This window comes from Dermochelys coriacea, chromosome 1 (assembly GCF_009764565.3).
Source record: "Dermochelys coriacea isolate rDerCor1 chromosome 1, rDerCor1.pri.v4, whole genome shotgun sequence".
Taxonomy (NCBI): Eukaryota; Metazoa; Chordata; order Testudines; family Dermochelyidae; genus Dermochelys; species Dermochelys coriacea.
In genome coordinates, this window is record NC_050068.2 from 160,246,312 (window position 1) to 160,270,127 (window position 23,816).

General features: G+C 46.0%; 1 protein-coding gene across 5 annotated transcripts in view; it reads right to left on the reverse strand.

Moving 5' to 3' along the window:
• Window positions 1–23,816, reverse strand: part of IGSF5 (immunoglobulin superfamily member 5) — a 110,242-nt gene that overhangs the window by 46,941 nt on the left and 39,485 nt on the right. For 4 of the 5 annotated variants that reach the window (XM_043507156.1, XM_043507153.1, XM_043507155.1 and 1 more), the window contains one exon: window positions 12,634–12,712. In XM_043507156.1, coding sequence (XP_043363091.1) covers window positions 12,634–12,712 — 79 coding nt within the window. Of the gene's footprint in view, window positions 1–12,633; window positions 12,713–17,745; window positions 17,983–23,816 lie in introns of those variants that run through there. The other variant, XM_043507151.1, reaches the window with a different exon arrangement.

Here is a 23,816-nt window from a genome sequence, read left to right on the forward strand (position 1 = left end):
CACCCCAGGCCCTGCCCCCACCTGACTGCTTCCCCCAGTCCCCACCCCCATCCCGCCTCTTCTGGCCCCTGCTCTGCCCCAGGCCCCGCCCTCACCCCATCCCTTCCCCCAAGCCCCCACCCCCAACCTGTCTCTTTCCTGCCCAGTTTCACCTCCTTCCCCAATGTGCCCCATTCCCACTTTTCCCCCTCTCTCCCAGAGCCACCAGCATGCCACGAAACAGCTGATAACAGCAGACGGAAGGCGCTGGGAGAAAGCGGGAGGCACTGATCAGCGGGGCAGCAGGCGGGTAGGAGGCACTGGGAGGTGAGTGGGGAGCTGGAGCACACATAGAGTTGGCATCTATGCAACCAATGGTAAATGCCAAGGAGAGAGGCGAGTCCTAAGCCCCAACCCTCAAAGGAATTTAGGGGCCAAAATCTGGGCTAGAGGAAGCCGCCTCCCTCTGCCTGAGATTTACAGCCAGGTCTGCTTTCCTGGAGTTAGATGTCTAAATCCTTTTGTGTCTCTAGCCCTAAGTGACTTATCCAAGGTCAAAGAAAGAGCTGGTGCCAGAATTGACATTAGAACTCAGGCGTTCTTGGTGCCAAGTCCTACACTCAGACATTTCGACTGTACCTGCCTTTCTCAATGACCAACCTGGAACATTTCTGTTGAGAGCTAGTTTAATAACAAAAAGACTGATCCTTCAAAAATAAAAGCATCTAAAAGTGTGCATTTTATAAACCATTACAGGAGACTGAGTTAAACCAGCAAATACAGAGCCATTCCATTAAAAATACTGGAGGATAAGCATGGGGAACTATGTTTTTAATGTGTGATTTTGTAATCTTCTTTTACAGTATTTTGTGCATCGCTTACAAATTACGTTTTGGAAATTTTAAAAAATAAAATGGAAATAAATGCATTCATAATGTTCCCCATGCTATCACACTTTTTAGATTCTACAGTAGTCGCTTAACTTCAGCATGCACACCTTATCTTTTCTCTACTTTCTCTCCAATGTTTCAGCTTTGACATTTATATACACTGTCTTTTTGCTGTCTCAGAAGATTCATAAAATCAGTCTTCATTCAGTAAACATTTTGTGTTATCAAAGAAGTTGATGGTTTACCATCCCTGTGAATAAATCGCATTGGTTTCTGTACATCATCTATGGTTATGAGATCTTGTTTATGAGTGCCACTGAATCATAGACTAAAAATTCTTGATTCTCTGGTCTATGGCAAGATTGTGCCCTTGTCTTACTCAGCCAAGCAGGGTAGTAAGAAGAAGTAAGCATGATTTATTCCTCCTTTTAACTAACACAGTTACAATTTAACAGTCCATGAGCCAGACAAAGCTCAGGATCTATGCTGTCTTACACACACAAGGCCTGATTCAGTGCCTATTGAAATCAACAGAATGCTTCCCATTCTAACCCAGACAACCTGGTTCAGGTCCCTACAGGTGGAAAGTCCACTAAGGCGGGGGATGCCGCAAAAGTGAAAGGGGAAAGGTAGGTCACAACTGCCCCTCCACTGGGAGCCCATAAGACATCAGCATAGCTCAGAAAGTGTCCAGTGCTACTCAGAGAGGAGATGTGGTCACATCCACTATAAGAAGTGTTGATTTAACCTATCCCCACAATAACTTAAAGCTGCCCTTCCTTGACAGAAAATCCCAAGACAGAGTGTAGATCAGGGGTGGGCAAACTACTGCCTGGGGGCCACATCTGGTCCTTCAGACATTTTAATCCAGCCCTTGAGCTCCAGCCGGGGAGCTGAGTCAGGGGCTTGCCACACATGCTTGGGCTTTGTGCAGCTCCTGGAAGCAGCAGCAGTATGTCCCCCCTTTGCCTCCTATACCTAGGGGAAGTCAAGGGGCTCCACACATTTCCCCTGCAGTTCCCATTGGCCAGCAACCACAGCCAATGGGAGCTGCAGGGGCAGCACCTGCAGGCGGGGCAGCACACAGACCCACCCCAGAACCCGCACCCCAGCCAAAGCCCTCACCCCCTCCCACACCCCAACCCCCAATTTCATAAGCATTCATGGTCCATCATACAATTTCCATACCCAGATATGGTCCTTGGGCCAAAAAGTTTGCCCACCCCTGGTGTAGATGGTACCACTGCCTGCCAACCCACATTGTGTTGCATAGGGGAATCATTTCCCTACACCTGGGCTCCTGAGTCTAAGGACTGGTTAGATAGTAAAATGCCTTCTCCTGTATCTTCTGCCAAAACATTTTCAGGCATTTACCTGTTGTTTCAAAGAGAAACTTCATCTCTTTGGTTTTTTTACTTTCATTATTTATCTCACAGGAGCACATAGGCCTCAACCAATATGAGCTCCCATTGTGCCAGGCAATGTAGAAACAGCCCTGCCATGAACTCTGCAACCTAAATAGAAAAAGGACGTCTGTGGAAGAACCAGGAATTGAGCGCAGCTCTTCTGAGTCTAAGACTAGTGCTTAAACCACAGGATTAGCATTTCTCTCTAATGTACAGTGTTCCCTAATTCAACAAATACAATTCAATGCCAATTTCATCACCTTACTGTCTGAAAAAATTACACGTTCATTGAGAAAAACTGAGACCTCAAACTAAATTCTCATTGCATTTTTCAGGGAGTTATATGTTCAGTTCTTATTAACACAAGTTCAGCACCTAACTTCTTCCATACACCTGATGGAAATTCTTGTGCTGATAACTAGCCCCACTTTATTACTCTCCACTGGAGAAAAATCTAAACCATGCACAATGCTCCATGAAATCATATTGTTCATTTGCTTTTGCATGATAAGGTGTGGGTTAGTAAAGCTTTACATTGCCTTGGGCATATCAGTAAATGTTTACTAAAGGATCAATCTGATGAAAGTTCATAACAAGAATATTTCACCTAAGCCGAAGGGTACAGTTCTGTACCTGGTGTTTCAGCCATCCAACCTTTTCCAAAGGCAATCCAAAGGCGTTCATAGTGCGCATCAATTGTTCTATGAATGGTTATTCCCCACTCTGTCACACAAATTTACTGTAACAGATCTTATGGTTCCTTCAGAAATAAATGCTTTTCTTGTGTAACCCTTCTGCCCGTCAGAGTTGGCAGCAACAAGGGCTGGGTTCAGTATCTAGGGGTTCTGTTTCAATAACACAATGCAAAACTGGCTCAAGCTCCCACCCAGTGATGTGGGACAATTACATATCACCCCCCCTAAGAGGCAATACTTCCCCTCTAGCAAGCACAGAGTCTGAGTGTAGCAAAAGCCTTTTAATAAAGGAGGGAAACAATGTGGCATTATGTTGGGGAAACACCACAAACAGGATTCATAACATCAACCATGGGCAAAAGACCCACCTCCCAGTAAGTTTGGCAATGTCCTTTTCCCTTCAGAGTCTTAAATCCAGCAACCCAATAGTCACCCCCTACACACAGTTTCTGTCCTTGGTCAGTGCAACCCCACAATGTTCAGAGTTTACCATCCCGCCTGAGTGGAAGTGGAGGGAGGTATGGGGGGGCATCTTACATGCTCTGCTGCTCAGGTCAACACCCAAGTGCCACACCTCTCCTTGGGGTTCTGCTGCAGTCTTCACCACCAACCACACCTCTCTGTCAGCTACCCTGCTATCCGCTCCACTCCTCTCTGCCAGCCACCCAGCTAGCCACTCCAGCCATCCACTCACCACCTTGTCGTCAGCCCCCTCTTAACACAGCTCTCACCAACTTCAGCTCTTTAGTGATTTTTAGCTGGTAGTAGGGGAAGCCTCAGTGCTGGTGCACCACTAGCCCAAAGTAGGTATAATGCTTAGACCTAGGTGTCAGTGACTTCAGCTCTGCAGTATGTAACAAAACTCTTCATAAAGCCAAAATTAGCTCTGTTACTACACCCGGGAGAAAGGAGGGGGTCAAAGTAATGTTTGGGGGCCCTAAGAAGTGAAGCCACACTACCAGATACACATACCTATCCCCCAACCCCTCTCAATTCCCTGGGTGTTGGAACCCGTGTCCCTTGCCTAGCGAGTGCTACTAAGTTGACGGTGAGTCCCTCCATCATAAAATGCCAAGTACAGTTCTACTGTCCTTGATTCATTCACATAACCAGGATAACAACCCTTTATTACTTCTGCCCCAACAACAGAGAGACTGGGGATCCCACAGCAGCCAAACTGACCATTTGGGCAAGCAGTCCATCATGCTAGGCAGGGTGGGTGTGCCCATGCAAACGGAGATCAGCCCCTGAAGTTCTTTTCCACAGCTCACCACCAGATGTCAGGGTAGAGCTCATTCTGGCTCTGCTTACACTTGTTTACAGTTACTCAGTGCAAGTGGCAAATGGTACACAAGTTAATGAGACATTTGTCCAAAAACCATCCCTTCCTACTACCATTTTCCTGTCCTCACTTGCTCTTCCTCTCATAGAGGGGGGTCAGATTTTCAAACGGGTGTTTCGGCATCTGGAAAGGATTGAGAAGAAAGTGCCCATTTCTCCTTCTGCTCCCTCCACCACCAACTACACACCTTCTCCTTGATAAATGACATATACATACACATTACAGCAAGTGATGGGATGGGAAAAATGTGTTTACTTCCATGTTCTCCTCATTAATTGCTTTTTCTAGCTCTGTTATGGTATTTTTAAAGCATTCCCACAGAGCCACATCCTTTTTCTTTTTATCTCCCATTGCAGATTCTCCCACATGCTGAGTCTTCCTTTCATCTGCCATATAAGAGGTTAGAGATGGAAAGGAAGGGGAATGCTCCCTCTTTTTAGCAGAGGAGGGAGAGCTATACACACTCCCTGTACACACATTCTCTCTCTCTCTCTCTCTCTCTCACACACACACACACACACACACACACTCACACTCTCCTCCTTAATTTATCTCCTGCTCAGCAACTCTTGCTTTCTGGGACTGATTGTGATGAAGCGGGACTGTTCTTAATGTTTCCTCTGAATATTGTGGGGGTGCCTCAGTTTCCCCTAGGCAGTTCTTAAGTATCTAGGTGGTGGGATGAGGGTGTATGATCGTTGCAGAGCCCTAGAGGGCAGGTATGTGCAGGGGTCTGCACACAGAGAATGGCCAACACCCTGTTTCCTGGCAACTGATGGCCGGGCCCTTCCCCCCTGCAAGGTGAGAGCTAAAGGGTTGGAGAACAAAGGAATCAGGTGACCTCCTGGCCTGGGAAAGGGACAAAGCCCAGAGGAGGAGGGGCGGGAGAGAGTTTCAGTTTGGGGCTGGCTGGGGACATGGAGTGAAGTGCAGACGTGGTTGTCTGGCTCACTGCCCCCCAAAATGGACCCAGCTAAGGGGTCCTGTTCTCTGCACCTACAAGCTCTGTGTTAGACCAGGTTCCTGTCATCTAATAAACCTTCTGTTTTACTGGCTGGCTGAGAGTTTTGTCTGACTGCGGAGTTGGGGTGCAGGACCCTCTGGCTTCCCCAGGACCCCACCTGGGCGGACTCGCTGTGGGAAGCGCATGGAGGGGCAGAGAGGATGCTGAATGCTCCAAGGTCAGACCCAGGAAGGTGGAAGCTGTGTGAGCTGTGTGTCCTGCAGACAGTCTGCTCACAGAAAGGAGACTTCCCCAGAGTCTTGACTGGCTTCGTAGGGAGCAGTTCTAGAGCATCGCCCGGGGACTCCATGACAACCTCTCTCCCCCCTTCAAGACCAAACTGAGCGGGGTCAGTTTAGCCAGTGACCTGGGGAAGCTCGAAGCCACCAGCGTTCCCATGGATGCCCCAGCATCTCTCCTATTCCTTACACCAGGCCCTTCCAGTTTCACGCTCTTTCTTAGGTCGGGGGTGGTCGATAGCACTCGCATGCCACATGTGGGAAGGTTTATGCGGCTCGTGCCCTTTTGCCACCCCAAAACCCCCGGGGATCAAACTGGGATTGGATCTTCTCCCAGCGCTCCAATCTGGAGGCCTGCAATTCAGGCTCTCTTGGTTAAGAGCCCCCATCTTGAACTGCGCCACATACTGTTCACTTACAGAACTAGCATGGAGACATCCCTTTTTCAACAACCTTGTCTCCCCAACAAGCTGGCCAAACACAGCCACTTGGTTATAGGACTGTTTAACTTTCTTAACAGCTTTCACTTCATCTGAGATCTTCTCAAAGCTACCCACACTGGATCTTTCAACAGGAAAGTCAGTGGCTTCATTCACAACAGAAAATTTCTGGCTGTTAGGAACTGAAACTTTCTTGATTAAATCACTTACACACCCTTCAGTTGCAGTAAACTGCTTGCAAAGACTACCATGAGGATTCCTTTCCCTACGGGCTTTTCTATGCAACAGTTCACCCTTCACAGAAATTCTGCCCTTACCCTCTTCACCTAGGGCTTGCTCCAGAGAAACACTTTCCTGAGCAACATCAGACTCTTTCTGGGTCTCACTTACATCCAGAATTACCTCTGGCCCATCAGGCGGATTCCTACACAATCCCCTTTCAGGCAAATTTACAGACTTCCTAGACAAAAGGTTAGAAGCATTCTCCTTCCCTTTGCCACACACAAGTTCAGGAATCTTTTCCTTCTTGCTACAGGTTTCCACACCCTCAGTAGGTAACACAATCAAATCACCTTTGTGCTCTCCTTGTGCCCTGGCTAGGATCTCACCCTGATTAGACAGAGTTGCTACACCCTTTCCAACAACACACTAGGAACAGGCAAAATACAAGCACCAGAATTGTCTGGTCTCTGGGATTTTACATAGACACTAACTGGATGCGACCTAGGTACAGTGCCATTCTCCCTAGCAGACACAAACTTAGGACCATTCCCTTCCTGGGCTTTAGCTAAATCCAGAACCAACTCTACGACAACTGCACTATCCTCAACCATCACAGGCTGAAAGGCCCCTTCTGTCTGCTCCACAGACAAAGAAAAGCCAGACACACTTTCTCCTTTACCAGACACACAGCTTGGGATCTCATTTCCCTTGTCCCAGCACACAAGGCTGTTCACAGACAACTGCTTGGAGATCAGGGTAGCTCCATCCATAGGCAAGTCAATACCCCTGACAGACACAGGCACGTTTCCTTCACTGTCACACTTCTCCACCCAGCTAATAGGTAAGGTACAGGGTCACTCACCTTCCACTCTCCTCGCCTTCCCACCCTGCTGACTAGACAAAGCCATCAGCTCACAAGGTTGCCTAGGCTCATCCAAACTTTCCTTACCAAGCACCTTGCCACTCCCACCAGATACCCTGCCCTGCCTGTGTCTCCCCCCACTCAGCTGGGGTCTCAGCTCCCACTGTGCTCTGCGCTGCCCTTGCTGTCCCATTGGGGGAAGGCAGCAAGCTCGCTGCTTTCCTCACTGCATCAGAGCCAGCGTGAGCCCCCTCTCCGGTGTGCAAGGGGGCAGGGAGCATCTCTCTGTCTCACCCAGCCCTAGGGGTCTGGTTACAGGCAGGCAGGTAGCCCACGCCTAGCAGCTCCTCCCTGCTGCCAGCCAGGTCATCTGCATTTTCACTGACCATTTCTCTCTCCACTGATTGGTTCCCTGGATTCAAATTCAAACCCTCAGCAGTTACAGGAGCAAGGCCTGGATTCTGTCCCAAAGAGACACAGTGACCCCACAACTGGGTCTCGCAGCTGGTATCCTGGAGAACACCAATGACCAGCCAGCCCCACCCCTCCTGGGTCTGCACAGGGATCTGGGCCATAGGCAGGGCAAGGGGCTTCATCCCTGGGACCCTCACCCAGCTCACACAGCCTCTCAGCATCTGAGGCTGCATCACCCAGGGCCTGACAACAGTTCTCTCTGTCCCAGGATCTCGCCACCCCAGGAATGTCTCCCCATTGACCACCACCTTCCGCTCCCACTGGGGGTCCAAGGGGCCTGAGCCCAGGAGATTCCACACAGACATATAAGTTGGGACCAGGAGTGGGAGCCTGTCCACCTCCCCACCCATCTGGCTGATGGAGTCTATGGCCTTGGGACCCAGCAAGGGAGCTAGACACCGGGGCTTTTCCACATGGTCCCTTCGTTCAAATCACCAGACTGCTCAAAGGCAGTGAGGGGGATATCCACATCCCACCCCTCCTTAACCAGGGGCAGCAATTTAGTCTCGAGGTTCCCTGCGGAACTGGCACCCCGGGGTCTATCCCCACTCACCTCTGGGAGGTCCCCTATGCCTCTCTGCTCCACCATCACCAGTTCATGCTGCTGCTGCTTCTGCAGCTCTTTCTTGGACTCTCGCTGTCTCTCACAGTCCTCTTGCTCTCTCAGACTCAGCTCCAATCCAGTCCTTCTTCGATCCCCTGATGGGGAACCCGATTGTGAAGACCCCCATTTGGTCGGGGACAGGAGTCTTGGGGATGCCTGGCTACCACTCCAGTTGCTCCCAGATACTGCTATAGCCCCATTTGGGGTCAGGAATCTGCTCCTTAGAGTGATCATCCTCCTTCAGCTGCACAATTAACTGTGCTTTGGTGAACTTTCCAATGTGCAACCCTCTCTTTTTGCACAGGGTTACAATGTCCTTCTTAAGGAGATGGTGACAGGCCATCACTCCGCTCTACCCAAGTTGCTGTGGACTCACAGGCCTGTGTGCTCTCAGATCTCCAAGGTTTTCAGGGAGAGCCTCTAGTGTGCCAGCCCTTCTCGAGGTCACCACCTCTTTGACAGGGTCGAGCTGCAGACTCCTCTGCCCTGGGACCACTCACTGCAATCCCTAGGAGAACCCTGTTACTGCAAAAGTCCTTCTCTCTCCCAGGGCCAAGCCGCAGGCTCCTTCGCCCCAGAGACTGCTCACCACAGTCCCCAGGGGGACCCCATTACTGCACAGTCCTTCTCGCTGGTCACACACTCCCAGGGTTAACCGCCCCCTGAAACCGCTCCTCTCTGAGTCTTTAGCCTGCCTGGTCCTCGTCAATCCCCCTTCATTTTACTGCTCCCCAGACACTTTCTGCCGGAAGCGCCATCCGTGGGGTGCAGTACATCCCACCTGTGCCACCAGTTGTAACAGAGTCCCCGGGCGATGCTCTAGAACTGCTCCCTACAAAGCCAGTCAGGACTCTGGGGAAGTCTCCTTTCTGTAAGCAGACTGTCTGCAGGACACACAGCTTGCACAGCTTCCACCTTCCTGGGTCTGACCTTGGAGCATTCAGCATCCTCTCTGCCCCTCCGTGCGCTTCCCACAGCAAGTCCACCCAGGCAGGGTCACACTGATGTCAAAGCATAGACCTTTGTGGCGCGGCCCCACTAGTTGCTGGTTGGCTGGTATGAGACAGGTCTCTGTGATGTCACCGGCTCAGCACTTAACAGCTTGCTAGGAGGATGCCAAGATACAGACCTTTGTGAGCTCACTAATTCATCCCTTGTAACTGGCTAGGATTTCCAGGCTTGAGGCCTCTGGCTCAACATCTCTAGCTTGCTATGCTGGTGTCAAGGGCTATGCCACTTTGACATTACTGACTCATCTCTTACTTTCCGGAATGATTTCAAGGTAGGTTGCTATGCAGCTGTTGATTAAGCCTGCTGGGCTGATGTGTAAGGAACATATTTTTCTGACGTCACTGGGTCAGCATCACTAGTTTAGTAGGATGATGCCCAGTTACAGGCCTTTGTGAATGACTGACTCAGCTAGGGTCACCAGATGTCCTGCTTTACTAAGATTGTCCCAGTTTGAAGGTGTCATAAATATAAAGGGAAGGGTAACCACCTTTCTATATACAGAACTATAAAATCCCTCCTGGCCAGAGGCAAAACCCTTTCACCTACAAAGGGCTAAGAAGCTAAGATAACCTCGCTGGCACCTGACCACAATGACCAATGAGGAGACAAGATACTTTCAAAGCCGGAGAGGGGATGGAAACAAAGGGTCTGTGTGTGTGTGTGAGAGAGAGAGAGAGACAGTGAGTGAGTGAGTGAGTGAGTGATGCTTTTGCTGGGAACAGATCAGGAACGCTCTTCATAACTCTTCAGAACTTCTGTTAAGTTAGTAAGTAATCTAGCTAGAAATGCATTAAATTTCCTTTTGTTTAATGGCTGGTAAAATAGCTGTGCTGAATGGAATGTATATTCTGTTTTTGTGTCTTTTTGTAACTTAAGGTTTTGCCTTGAGGGATTCTCTATGTTTTGAATCTGATTACCCTGTAAGGTATTTACCATCCTGATTTTACAGAAGTGATTCTTTTACTTTTTCTTTAATTAAAATTCTTCTTTTAAGAACCTGATTGCTTTTTCATTGTTCTTAAGATCCAAGGGTTTGGGTCTGTGTTCACCTATGCAAATTGGTGAGGATTTTTATCAAGCCTTCCCCAGGAAAGGGAGTGTAGGGCTTGGGGGGGATATTTTGGGGGGAAGATGTCTCCAAGTGGGCTCTTTCCCTGTTCTTTGTTTAGCACACTTGGTGGTGGCAGCATAGGGTTCAAAGACAAGGCAAAGTTTGTACCTTGAGGAAGTTTTTAACCTAAGCTGGTAAGAATAAGCTTAGGGGGTCTTTCATGCAGGTCCCCAGATCTGTACCCTAGAGTTCAGAGTGGGGAAGGAACCTTGACAGAAGGGATAGTTCCATCATCCTGTTAGCACTACAGATTTGTTCCACCTTCACTAGAACACTGAGACATCAGGTCACCTCCTCCATCCCAACCTGAACAGGAGGTGGACACAGGGAGCATTCCTAGTGCCCTTTCTTGTGTGAAGGTGAGAGAAGGGAGGCAGGGATCTGAGAGGTGTGACTCAGGCACTACTACTGCTTTTTCAGGATAGGAAGCAAAATGAGAAACTGAATAGATGGAGACATGGCTTGTTTCAGAGGAGAGGGAGAAGAGCAGGCACTGGGCCACTGCTACTTTAAGAATAGAGGCGGGAGAAACAGAAGTAAAATGACCAGATGCAGAAGGAGGATTGGCCAGGGGATGAGGGGCTCTACAAATCCAGGAGAGGAGCAGAGATGGGCCACCCATAGCACAGAGGCCTGCAGACAGGTAGTGGGGCAGCATAAATTGATTTGGGAAAGGAGGGCAGCATTAGTTGGTTTGCAGAATTATCGTCTTGTAGGGGATTCATTGCTTTATCGGGGCAGAACTTATTTATTGAATGGGGAGGAAAGGAGAGGGGAACAAGAGCTAGAGCCAGCTGATTAGATGTGACTGCTTGAGATGGGGTTGAAAGAAGAGAGAGGGAGCTGAGAGAGGAAAAGGAACACGTTGCTCTGCTGGCCTAGGCTGGAAGCTGTGTGTGATGATAAGTGAGGAGGAGCTTCAGACTCACCTGTTCTGGATCTGGACCTGTCAGGATGAGTGTGTGAGCAAGGGCAGTAGGAAGGAGTGGGAATGTCTGGGGCCCAGGAGTTAGGAGCACTGAGGCAGTGGGGGTAAAAGTAGAGGAGTCAAAGCAGCATATGGGAGGAAGATCCTGGCAGAGGGAAGGCATTTTGGTGAGGTGGGGCTGGTCTTTGTATTTTATCAACTGGTCACCTAGCAGGGGAAAGTACCTTATTTTCTCCCCTTCCTCCTTCCTGCTGCTGTGTAGCTGTCCTTGGTTTTCACTTTGTAAGCCTGGTCATGCTAAGCCAGCACTCCTAGCTGGCTGTGCTGCTGTGGAAGCTCAAGTCTCTATGAGATAACTGAGCGAGGTAACCAGAGGTTAAAGCAGATTAAAGTGGGAGGGAGGTGCTCCACAATTCTGGTGGCTTTATGTCATCACAGAGGGTGATGTGGTGAAATGACACTGTAGTGACTTGTGTGAGAGACAGGACATAGAGATGATAAGGGAATAAATGTGCATCAAAGGTGTCTATATCCCCAAGCAGGTGCCAAACAATGTGAGTGTGAGCATGTAAATGTGGTGCTGTGGGAACAACCTGTGTGTGCCTTATCCTCTCCCCACCAACACACACCCCACTATGGAAAGCTCAGAGGGCAGAGAGACCTGACAGGGCCATTCTTTTTCTTCTTGATTCAGTCAAGGAGAGGGGAAGGGTTTCCTCATTTTTCCTGGAGGGGAGGGAGAGTTTGAAGTAGCAAGGTCTGCCTCTCCCTTTCAGTCCCCTAGGGAGAACCAGCAGGGAGACATATCGTCCTGTAGAAAAAAATGCAGTAGAGGTAGCTAGGAAATTCCCAGCTTGGACAATTCTTCTTCTCCCCTCAGCTATTGGTGTTGCTTCTCCTGCTGGTGGAAAGACCTGAAGCCTCATAAATTCCCCAGACAGATACAGCTCCCCCTGTTACTCCCGACTAAAATTCTGCTGCCTGATGTGTCATTTCCCCAGGCAGTGCAGAGGCAGGAGGAGGGGGACTCTATGAGGAGCTGAGTTCCCTCAACCCCTGAAGAGAGCATGGATGGGGAACACTTTGCTTTTAGATGAACTAAGGCCTTCCCTCTGCCACGATCTTCCTTGCATCTGCTTCCCTGACTCCTCTATGCCTTCTTCCTCTCCCCTCTTCCCCACTGTAACCCTTTCTAACACCTTCATACTATGGTCCAGCCAAATTCATGATGTATTTTCAGGCTTGAAAGGTAAAGCAATCCCTTCTAAGAATATTTAATAAATTCATTCACTATTAAGCATTACTGTGAAACATACATTTGATACTGCCTGTAATAGATATTTACAGTGCTTTAAAATTAGTTTATATATTTTATTATACTTTATGGTCTCCATTATGAGTCATTTAATGAATTAGCAGTGTCTTACCTGTTACTGAGGCAAATAGGATAAAAGTGACTGGAATAAATTTCTGGAGGCTATCCATTGGAACATTTTCTCCTGAAACCTAGGACAAAAAGGCATGCAGTTGTCATTGGATAGTTATAAAGAAGCTACACAACATAGAATTGTTGAGGAAATGTTGCTGCTGGTTTTTATAATGCTCTAGCACAGGGGTAGACAACCTATGGCATGTGTGCCAAAGGCAGCACCTGAGCTGATTTTCAGTGGCACTCACACTGCCCGGGTCCTGGCCACCGGTCTGGGAGGTTCTGCATTTTAATTTAATTTTAAATGAAGCTTCTTAAACATTTTAGAAACCTTATTTACTTTACATACAACAATAGTTTAATTATAGACATAGAAAGAGATCTTCTAAAAACATTAAAATGTATTACTGGCACGCGAAATCTTAAATTAGAGTAAATAAATGAAGACTTGGCACACCACTTCTGAAAGGTTGCCGACCCCTGCTCTAGCATTTAAACATTTGTCTCTTTGTGTCCTCTATTACACACGTATTGAGAAGATTAAAGGTGACAGGGATACCCTTTAACATAATGAAAATGGATCATGAGCAGCTGGGAGAAATAATTCTGAGTTGTCTGCAATCAAATGTGTACTCGGAGTACATCGTCCATGCTGCTGGTAGTATTCTGGCAGACTCTGTGAACTCTGTGGTCACCCATATCCTCTCTAAAGTAATTGGACAGGGTTTAATTCATGACTGAGGCTACCCATGGCATGTGTTTAATCAGTACAGCTCCAGGCTCCCTCAGTACATTTCCACTCTGGCCAGCACCACACACTTTTAAAGCTATTCTGGCTGGCTCTGGGACCCTCAGCATAGTGGGTTTTGTGGGAATAGTGCTCCTCTGCAACCCCTTCTGTGTGGGCTTTGTGCCCCTGAGTGTCCTCTGCTAGAATCCACACTGGTTTCAAGCCCATTTTATTTCCTCACAACAAGGTTTGGCAGAATTTGAGTTTAGGGGTTGGTTTTGTAATTTTGATGGCTAATATCAATGTTTATTTTTAATCATTGTTTATTTTAATCATTTTTTATTTGTATCAATTTAAACTTTCACAGTTGCCCAAAGTTATGGGGTTTAAGCATTTATTTTTATCTATTTAAATGTTCAGAGTTGTGGGAAATTAGTGGAAGGTAACCCAACAGGGAGGGGCAGACAATAATTGTTTAATAACAGTAGACATTGAGATTCAAAAAGTTAAAGCTTTATAACTGTTACAACACAGCTGCCAGTATCAGCTGTCAAAATATACAAAGTAAAGATCCTTAAGCCAAACTCGAATAAGTTCTCAAGCAGCATTTTTCTTACTTTGCCTATTGGTAAATTTTGATTATTACCAATGGAAATATTTTTTTCTTTGGTTTGTATATATCCGGTGAAATCAACATTTATTGACATTTACCAAATAAAAATCTGTGGCTTCCTAGCCTACTTATAACGAACCCATATTGGTTATGTTTCCAGAGAATTACTGACCAAGCAAACTACAATGAATCATGGTCAAAATATAATTTTCAAAAGTACTGATATTACTCTTATTACTGCACAATCCAGCTGCACACAAATCCCATTCACCTGTCAGTTATATATTAGTAGTTTTGTTTCCCTGCAGTTACAATATCATTTACATTTCTTATTTGCCCAGCTCTGACAGGGCTACAATATGGATGATATTTGCATCTGTGCAGATAAGGTGACACTTGGCACCCAAGGCGGCTAGACAACCCTATCTCTGCAGAGAACCAAGAGGAACTGGGAAAACATCACGGTACTTTACTTCCCCCTACAAAAAATGCTATTTTCTCTGTGCCCAACACAGCTCCTTTTCAGTACTTTTATTCACACAGTTCAACAAGACTCTCAGCGTGCTCTGTGTGGTGCCATTGATCCTGAGACTACTAGCTGCTGATGGATAGAAACAACAGGACACACTGAGCTGCCTTTCCTGGTTTCTATTTGTGCAGTCACAACTAAAGAAGCTATCTGTACGTTAGGGTGTGTCCTAATATTATTTTTCTGCCCTTCACTCAAGTCAGAAAAGACAAATACCCCCACTCCCAAAAGCAAACTTCTGCTGGCGTCCCAAAGAGGGCAGAGTTAAGGTTGTATGGATTGTCTTGTGTGAGAGTACCACCTTAGCACTGCATTTCCCAGGTCACATCTACATGTGAGTCTGTGAGGCTCAGCTCACAGAGACATACTTATGCTAGCTCTCATCAAGCTAACTACTAAAAATAGTAGCGTAGCTGCAGTGGCACAGGCCAGCCACCTGAGCATAAACCCGTCCAGACCCCATGAGTACGTACTCAAGGCAGCTAGCCCTACTTGCTGTTGCCCATGCTGCCACGGCTACACTACTATTTTTAGTATGCTAGCTCACTGAGAGCTAGTACAAGTATGTCTACTTGAGCTGAGAATCACACCCCAGCTCCAAGTAGAGACACTGCGCAATCCCAGTTTCCTAATAGTTGTAGTTTGTTTTATTGTAACCCTAACATTTATAAGAAGTATGTGGGAGGGACCTAGATTGCCTGTCGTGGCTTGCACACTTTTCACTTTAGGGAATTAAACTTGTTCATTCAGGAGGAGGAAGAGGATGAAAGGATAGTGTTATTGTGGCCACAACCTTTACTCCCTCTAATAAACTTCTGTTGCCTTTAAATAGACCTTGCTTTGTGACATCTAGACCCTTACTCTGGAACCTATACAAATTAATAGCACAGCAGTGACATTGTGGGTTCCCTATAAAAATGTTTTACTTCTCCTTGCTTTTAAAAGCAATACTACTAGGGTGACCAGATGTCCCTATTTTATAGGGACAGTCCTGATTTTTGAGTCTTTTTCTTATATAGGTTTCTATTACCCCCCAGCCCCGTCTCGATTTTTTTACATTTGCTGTCTGGTCACCCTAAATACTACATGGGGAAAAAAGCTGGCATAACCATTTTATTTCTCTTGAACAAATCCAGTACCTTGCTATGTTACAGTAAGAGCCTGTATTTAAGGGTCTGTATTAATAACCAATAGGGACTTTGTGATTATAGCTGTGTGGAAAAGGCAAATTTCTGCCTCAGATGAATTTATAGCACTTCCTAGGATCAAGACCCTTAAAGGAATGTGAAGAACGTATGTGGCTCCCTCCCCCACTGGAACTATTTGTGCTGTGATTACCTCTTGCCAAACAGCTAGAACCCTGAAATCACCCTGGCAGGTGAAATAAACAAACAAACAAACAACAGAAATGCCATTTCAGTTCATTTAATTGCACTTTAAAGGCTAGTATGTGTTTTTGTTAGTGATTCAAGGTCTTAGATAGATAGATTAGGTTAGATTCTGAAAGCATTTAAGTTTACTTTAGATACACGCTCGTTTTCACATTTTGTGTGGTGAAAAGTCCGTTATTAAGCAGCTGAAAAAGACAGGATCCAATTCCTAATAAAATGGAACTTTTCTCTTTTATCTGCAGCATTTATTCTCACCACACAAAATCTGGCAATGTTTGCATGTAATTATCTCCAGTATTAATAGAAATAATAGAGGTAAATCCCCAGGCCAGGAAGCAAATCCAAAATTATTAACCTGCAATTTCTGTTGTACCCATGCAACTAGAGAAAATTCCATGATTTCAGATTTTGTTATTCTTCTGATTTGGAATAGAAACATAATTATAATTTCCTGATTAATTAAATTTTCAAAAAAAAATTAATTTCTGATCAATCAAAATATTTTGTTTAAATAAAATGAAAGTGTTTCATTCCAGTTTTGACTTTTTAAAAATTTTCTATTCTATTGCCATTTATAATAGAATATAAAATATTGAAATGAAAAATCATTTTGAAATTAAAAAACAAGATGTTCTGTTCTGATAAAGTTGAATGTTTTGCCATTATTCAAATGCTTCATTTCATTTTTTTTCTATATTAAATGTTGATGAAATTAATGCATTCTCAAGGAAAGTCTCAGTTTTGATAAAACAGCATTTTCAGCCAGCATACCAATTAGTTGGAAAAATATCAACCAGCTACTCGTATAAACTTAATATTGCATAGTCATTAAGATTAAATTTTGCTTTAAATCTCTTGTACTTGTAGATCCTGGGCCTGCTCCTGCACCTATTAAACTCAGTGACAAAGATGAACACTTTTAAATAAATAGGAGCAGGATCTGGTCCCCTACATTCATGTGGGGCCTGAGTCTCCATTGCTGTGAAATTTGTGTAGTTGTTTACACCAGAGCTGACTGGGTGTAAAATGTGCCCATTCCAATCTGGCAGCATTTTACACCCACTTTGCACCCACCGTGTACTGAGGTAAATGACCCCACGTGGTGCAAAACAATGGCAATGGCAAATCAGGGCTGACATACATAAATGAGTATGAATTGAAAATAAACATGGAACTTAAGGCTTAGCTCAAGCTCCATATTAGCAACTGTGTGTAACATAATGTTAGCTTTTGGCATGCGAGAAGCTTCTTTGTTGCTCCATGAATAAAGACTGAACACATGTAAAGAAAGGTTACACAATGAATGCTTAGGCTCTGATCCTGCACTGAGCCCTAAATGGGAGGACCCCTGTGCCCACAAGAGCCTTACTGAAGTCAGAGGCTCTGCGTGTTCTGTTCTGTTTTATTCTATAAAGGTGGTTGTGCCACACTCATCACCATAGTATTTGAGTGCCTTCTGGTAGTGCATTAAGTGGTGTTACTAACTTCTGTGGACATGACAACAAACCCAAGCAGAGCTCATTGCAGGCTCAGGGCCTAAATTAAACCTGAAAAGTGAATACAAGAACAACATATTACCACACTCACTGTTCCCAGTGTTAGTGTTTTTTTAAAGCTGTATTTCAGACCCAATTCCTTATGCCAGAGTATTTAGCAGTTAACTGGTAACACAGTTGGAAAACCAAAAGCCTTTCTCAAATGCCATTTCTAACCCCAGTTTTAAAAATATTTCCTATCTAAATCCAATTTAGATTAATTCTGATTAAATTATTTGATTTATTTATGAAAATCCATTGTAAAATCATTAATCTATTTTAAACTAATAAATACAGACGATGTTTTCTTACCTTCACCGTGAAGATTGTCTTTTAAAAGTCTTGGATAAATTCTCAGATATTCTCACATGAACAAAAAATCTACTATCAGTGGCACCTGGATGCACATAACTCCTCATACACATACACTGACTGTCTCTCAAAAGTGTTGATTTCTCTTTGCCATTTTGCTAGACGATCTTAAAGAAACTATTTCAGTGTAGTTTCTGTTCACTGCTTTTAATGGCTGTGCTTTGCAGTGACAATGTAGTTGTGATAAGATAAGGTTAGATTCCAAAACCAATGTGCATATTCCTTTATTAATCATTAACAAGCACTGTGAAAAGAATTAAGTAAATGCCTATGATGTGGATCCAGGAAAAAACTGCACATAAATCTGACCTGAGAAGTTAGGTTGGTGATGATACTTACTGCTATAACTAAGGCTTGCTCAGAAATTGCCTAGGATTGAACTAGCAGATCATTCCAGTGTGAGCACTAGCACTTACTGTGATTATTAGTAAATCCAGAAAAAAACAACAAGGAATCCTTGTGGCACCTTAGAAACCAACAAATTTATTTGGGCATAAGCTTTCATGGGCTAGAACCCACTTCATCAGATGTATGGAGTGGAAAATACAGGAGCAGGTATAAATACATGAAAAGATGTGATTTGCCTTACCAAATGTGAGGTCAGTCTAATGAGACAATTCAATTGACAGCAGGACACCAAGGGAGGAAAAATAACGTTTGTAGTGGTAATAAGAGTGGCCCATTTCAAAGAGTTGACAAGAAGGTGTGAGTAACAGTAGGGGGAAATTAGTATTGGGAAAATTAGGTTTAGGTTTTGTAATGACCCACTCCCAGTCTTTATTCAGGCCTAATTTGATGGTGTCCAGTTTGCAAATTAATTCCAGTTCTGCAGTTTCACGTTGGAGTCTGTTTTTGAAGTTTTTTTGTTGAAGAATTGCGACTTTTAGGTCTGTTATTGAGTGGCCAGGGAGACTGAAGTGTTCTCCTACTGGTTTTTGAATGTTATAATTCCTGATGTCAGATTTGTGTCCATTTATTCTTTTGCGTAGAGACTGTCCGGTTTCACCAATGTACATGGCAGAGGGGCATTGCTGGTACATGATGGCATATATAACTCCAGAGTTACCCTCATGTATTTGTTGAGGTTTATTGCATTTACATCAGAGTAAAGTAGAGTAGAAATTAGCCTTTACTGAGAAGTGTATTTTTCAAAAAAGATAGTCAGAAAATTTCTGTTTTAAAATGTTTTTGATAGAAAATACAGTTTCTGCAAAATCAAAATTTTCCATGAGAAAAAATTCAGTTTTCCTGATTTTTTTTTTAATTTTACATTGGGAAAACCTAAGCAAAATCTAAACAGTAGGTCAGGGTGACCTTAATCAAGATATTTCTCACAAACTTTAAGGCCAGAAGGGACCATCATGATCATCTAGTCTGACCTCCTGCACATTGCAGGCCACAGAACCTGCCCCACCCACTCCTGTAACAGAAAATCCATCATTTACACCAGTTTAAACCTGCAAATGACTCATGCCCCATGCTGCAGAAGAAAGTGAAAACCCCCAGGATCTCTGCCAATCTGACCTGGGGGAAAATTTCTTCCTGACCACTAATATGGCGATCAGTTGGACCCTGAGCATGTGGGCAAAACCCACTAGCCAGACACCTGGGAAAGAATTCTCTGTAATAACTCAGAGCCCTTCCCATCTAGTGTTCCATCACCAGCCATTGGGGATATTTGCTGCTAGCAGTTGCAGATCGGCTACATGGCATTGTAGGCAGTCTCATCATACCATCCCCTCCATAAACTTATCAAACTCAGTCTTGAAGCCAGTTAGGTTTTTTTGCCCCCACTGCTCCCTTTTCAGTTTGTTAAATCAAAACATTTCTGGTCAGTTTGACATTAATCTGTTTTCTGAGCTATCATGGTGCCTCATAGGAGTTGTAGTTTGGGTACATCATGCTCCCATTCTCTGCTATGGGCTGGGCTCACTGGCTTTTCCTGCATTTCCTATGATCACCATTGTGTCCTATCTGGTTGAATCAATGCAGTGCATCATGGGAGTCACATAATCACAGTGCAACACAGGAGATATAATCCAGGTGGAGACGCTGTCCATAAGAAAGAATGGATGTATGAGGCACCTGAACTACAACTCCCATAATGCACGCCAGTAGCTCAGATAAACACAGATTAACGTCAAATTTACTTGAAATGACCTGAAACATTTTGATTCAGGAATGTTAAAACATTGCATTTCAATATTTCCACGTCAAAGTTTTTTGGAACTTCCATGAAAAAAAAAATCAATATTTCAATAGTTGATGAAATATTTGTTTGAAATATCATAATTTCACATGGTACACAAATTCATATTTTTGACTAGCTCTCATTTTTTACTTTTCTTCACTTTTCCAAACATCTTTGTTGCTGTGCCTCTGACATCATAGTAGACAAGTTGTTGGTTTTTTAAATAAGTCTTATCCTCTCAGCGAATAAGCCTAATTAACTCCATAAAAGTATCAAATGTGTACGTTTATGAACAAGTATGTTTCTAACTGTCTGAAGCCACAGGAGGAGTGCGGAAGTCATAGAGACCAGCTACCATCCTGGATTGCATCAGTAGAGAAGGACACCTGGACAAAAGCTTTAAAATACATTTGGATCTCAAATTAGTTCTCAGGGAGGCTTTCTGAAGGAACATCTCAATAGAGCATGAGCTGGCCCAGACTGTGGACCTTCAGCAGGAAGCAGTTCAAATCTTTGCAACCAAGAAGGCACAGAAAGCACCACTTTGATTATTCAAACAGATAAAAATGCCAGTGTTTACTATAAAAAGAAAAGGAGGACTTGTGGCACCTTAGAGACTAATAAATTTATTTGAGCATAAGCTTTCGTGAGCTACAGCTCACTTTGTCTGCTACTCTGAAACCTGTCATTATGCAAGGCACAGTGTTTACTATGCAGACAAGAAAAGTTACATTTGCTGTTCAGGTGTTTGAAAGTTAAGTGTTACTTAAAGTTTCTGAACAAGGCATTTTAAGTTGTTAGTTCTCCTTTATTGGGGTAGGTAGCAGAGCAGTACCGTGAGAGGAGTAGAACAGGAAGAAGGCAGAATTGAGACCTTTCAAAGTTTTGGCCCAAGCAAGGGGGCATAGGGGAGTCATTTGAGCTCCCCAACTCAGGTGCCAAAATGTTGAGGGCCAGTCCTGAGTTTGAGAACATCTGCTTTAGACCCATAAGGGCCTAAGTGGACTTTCTAATGCTCCTGTGGGGCATCTAGTCTGAGTCACAAATTAGAAAAGAGAAACATTTGTTTAAATTTTATCCCCTAGTTTACAAGTATCAGTATTATAATAATTAAGGTCCTAACACTGCAAACACTTAATGCCAAATATAGTGATGCATTTGCTACCATAATTAGTCCCACTTTTTTTGCAATAGGCTTGAAGTTAAGGGTTTGCTAGATCAGGCCCTGAATGTCAAATTTTTTATACCTCTTCCAGGCCTGTACTGTTTAAAAATCTTAAAATTGTATTCTGCTATTGATATGCAAGTGTATTAATGCTAACAGGAGTTACTAATGTTGATAGCAGCATAGTCTCATAATTGCTTTTCCTGTGGCTGCTGTTTGAAGTGTAGTCCTGCTCCTCTTACCCACTAGAGCAGGGGTGGGCAAACTACGGCCTGCGGGCCAAATCCGGCCTGCGGGACCGTCCTGCCTGGCCCCTGAGCTCCTGGACGGGGAGGCTAGCCCCCGGCCCCTCCCCTGCTGTCCCACCTTTCCCACAGTCATGCTGCTGCACGGGCAGCACAGCTTGTGCCCGCCCACCTCCCAGGCTTTCCAATAAGCCTGTCCTGCCACTCTGGGCGGCATGGTAAGGATAAGGGGGTAGAGGGGACTTGGATAAGGGGCAGGAGGTCCTGGGGGGAAGTTAGGGGACAGGGAGTGGTTGGATGGGGCGGAGGTTTGGCGGGGGGGGGGCGGTCAGGAGATAAGGAGTAGGGGGGGTTGGATATGGGGGGGTTGGATAGGGGGTGGGGTCCTGGGGGGCGGTTAGAGGTAGGGGGTTCCCGGAGGGGGCGGTCAGGGGACAAGGAGCGGGGGGGTTGGATGGCTCGGAGGTTCTGAGGGGGGCAGTCACCACCCTCCCACATCCCAACCCACTGCCCCTGGTTAACAGGAGCAATGGTGGTCTTGTGGTAAAGGAACTGCCCAGGATATTGAGACAGCTGATTTATGTTGCCAACTGTGCCTGTGTGACTTTGGGCAAGTCACATGAAACCGTATTTTCAGAGTGCTCGCAAATTTTGCGTGCCTTAATTTTGGGTGCCTGTAAGGCATTCGCGGCGGTCCCTCCATCCATCTGGAAGGGAGGCCAGGCCCCCTCACTAAAAGTCCTCTGGAAGAGCACAGTTCAGGGGGGAATTAGCATCAGGTTCTCTGCCACTCGGCGGGGTAATCCAGTACTGGGTCTAGGGACCCCGGTCCTCCGACTGGACAGGGCACCAAACAGTTAGGGGGCTCCAGCCTACAATCAAGGTAGAGCAGGAGTGTCCACAAGCCCCAGGCCTCTGGCAGGGAGAGGCACCAAGCAATTAGGCAGCCTTGGCCACTGGTATTCAGGACAGAGCAAATAAGGAATCTATTAGCCCAGGCCCTACAGGATGGGCAGCAAAGTTAGGAAGCTCGAGTCTGGACTCAGGACAGTGCAGTAACCAGTCTATTCGCCCAGGCCCTCAAACAGGGCAGGGCAGCAAAGTCAGGACACTCGGGCTTGTACTCAGGACTGAGCAGTAATGAGTCTCTAAGCCCAAGCCTTCAAACAAGGCAGGGCAGCAAGCAGTTGGGGGTCCTAGCTCTGGTGGACCACCGACAAATGCAGGCTTCTTGGCCTGTGGTGGGGAGGCTGCCACCCTAGGGATGGGGTGTCAGGGGTAGGAGGATGCAGGCCCACCCGACTCCACTGCATCCCAGCCCAGAGCCCTAACCATGGCAGAGTGCTCTGCCACTGGGTCAGTGGGGAAATCTGGCCGCAACTTGCTGGCCAGCTATCAGTGAGCAACACAGCCAAACTACATTTGGCTCCCCAGGCTACTGCCTATACTCCCGTTTGAGGGGTGTCCCTGGGTCGTCGTCCCTCTTGCTGTGGTAAACGACGAATGGCAGCCCCAGCAACTCCTCAGGGTCTCCGGCGATTGGCAGCTCTGGCAGTTCCTCCAGTTCTCGGGCGCTGCAGTGGTTGCTGTTGGGTCTGAGCTCCAGCAGCAGGTGAGAGAGGTCCTTCTCCGGTGGCTCCTCTCTAACTGAGCTGAAGGGCTGGCCTTTTATACGTCTGGTTCCTGTTCCGCCCCTCTGCTTTCAGCCGGGCGGGCCTGGGTGTCCTGGGTCTGCCCAACGGGGCAGGACTCGCAGCTGTCCCTCCATCCATCTCCAAGGGAGGCTACGCCCCCTCGCTACAGTGCCCAAATTGACACACATGGGGCTAGATTTCCAAGGGGGACTTAAGCACCCTATTGCCACTTTAAGTGTCCAAGTCCAACTTTTAGCGCCGCTGGCATTCACAAACTACCTGTCCAGCTGTTGCCATAGGCCTCTAGAGCCCTTGGGCACCTAAGTTTCCACTGGTAAAGTTCCCCAGGCACCTTGTTATCTGCATCCAGGCATGCACACAGCCACCTAAATCCTGACATCACTAAGCAGCATGGCACCTACTTCACACTTAAGCCCCAGTGAGATTCATAAACTAGTCATGCCCGTGCCTGTCTCACCTGTGAGACCAATGCAGTAGGCATGCCCAGAGACTGCCTAGCAGCACTCCTGCCAGTTCGGGTCCTGCATAAAACACAGCTGAGGAGGAGGTAATGGTGTTGTCCCTCTGCCCCATAACCAGTGGTTGGAGCACTCATGCAGGAGACCAGGCCTCAGACCTCCACTCTGCCTGATTCAGAGCAGGGACTGGAACACAGCTCTCCCACCTGAATACCTTAATCCATGAGCTATAGGATAGGATAGAGTGAGCTGCTCTCAGTCACTTCTGTTGAAGCTGTTCCACTTTATATAAAATAC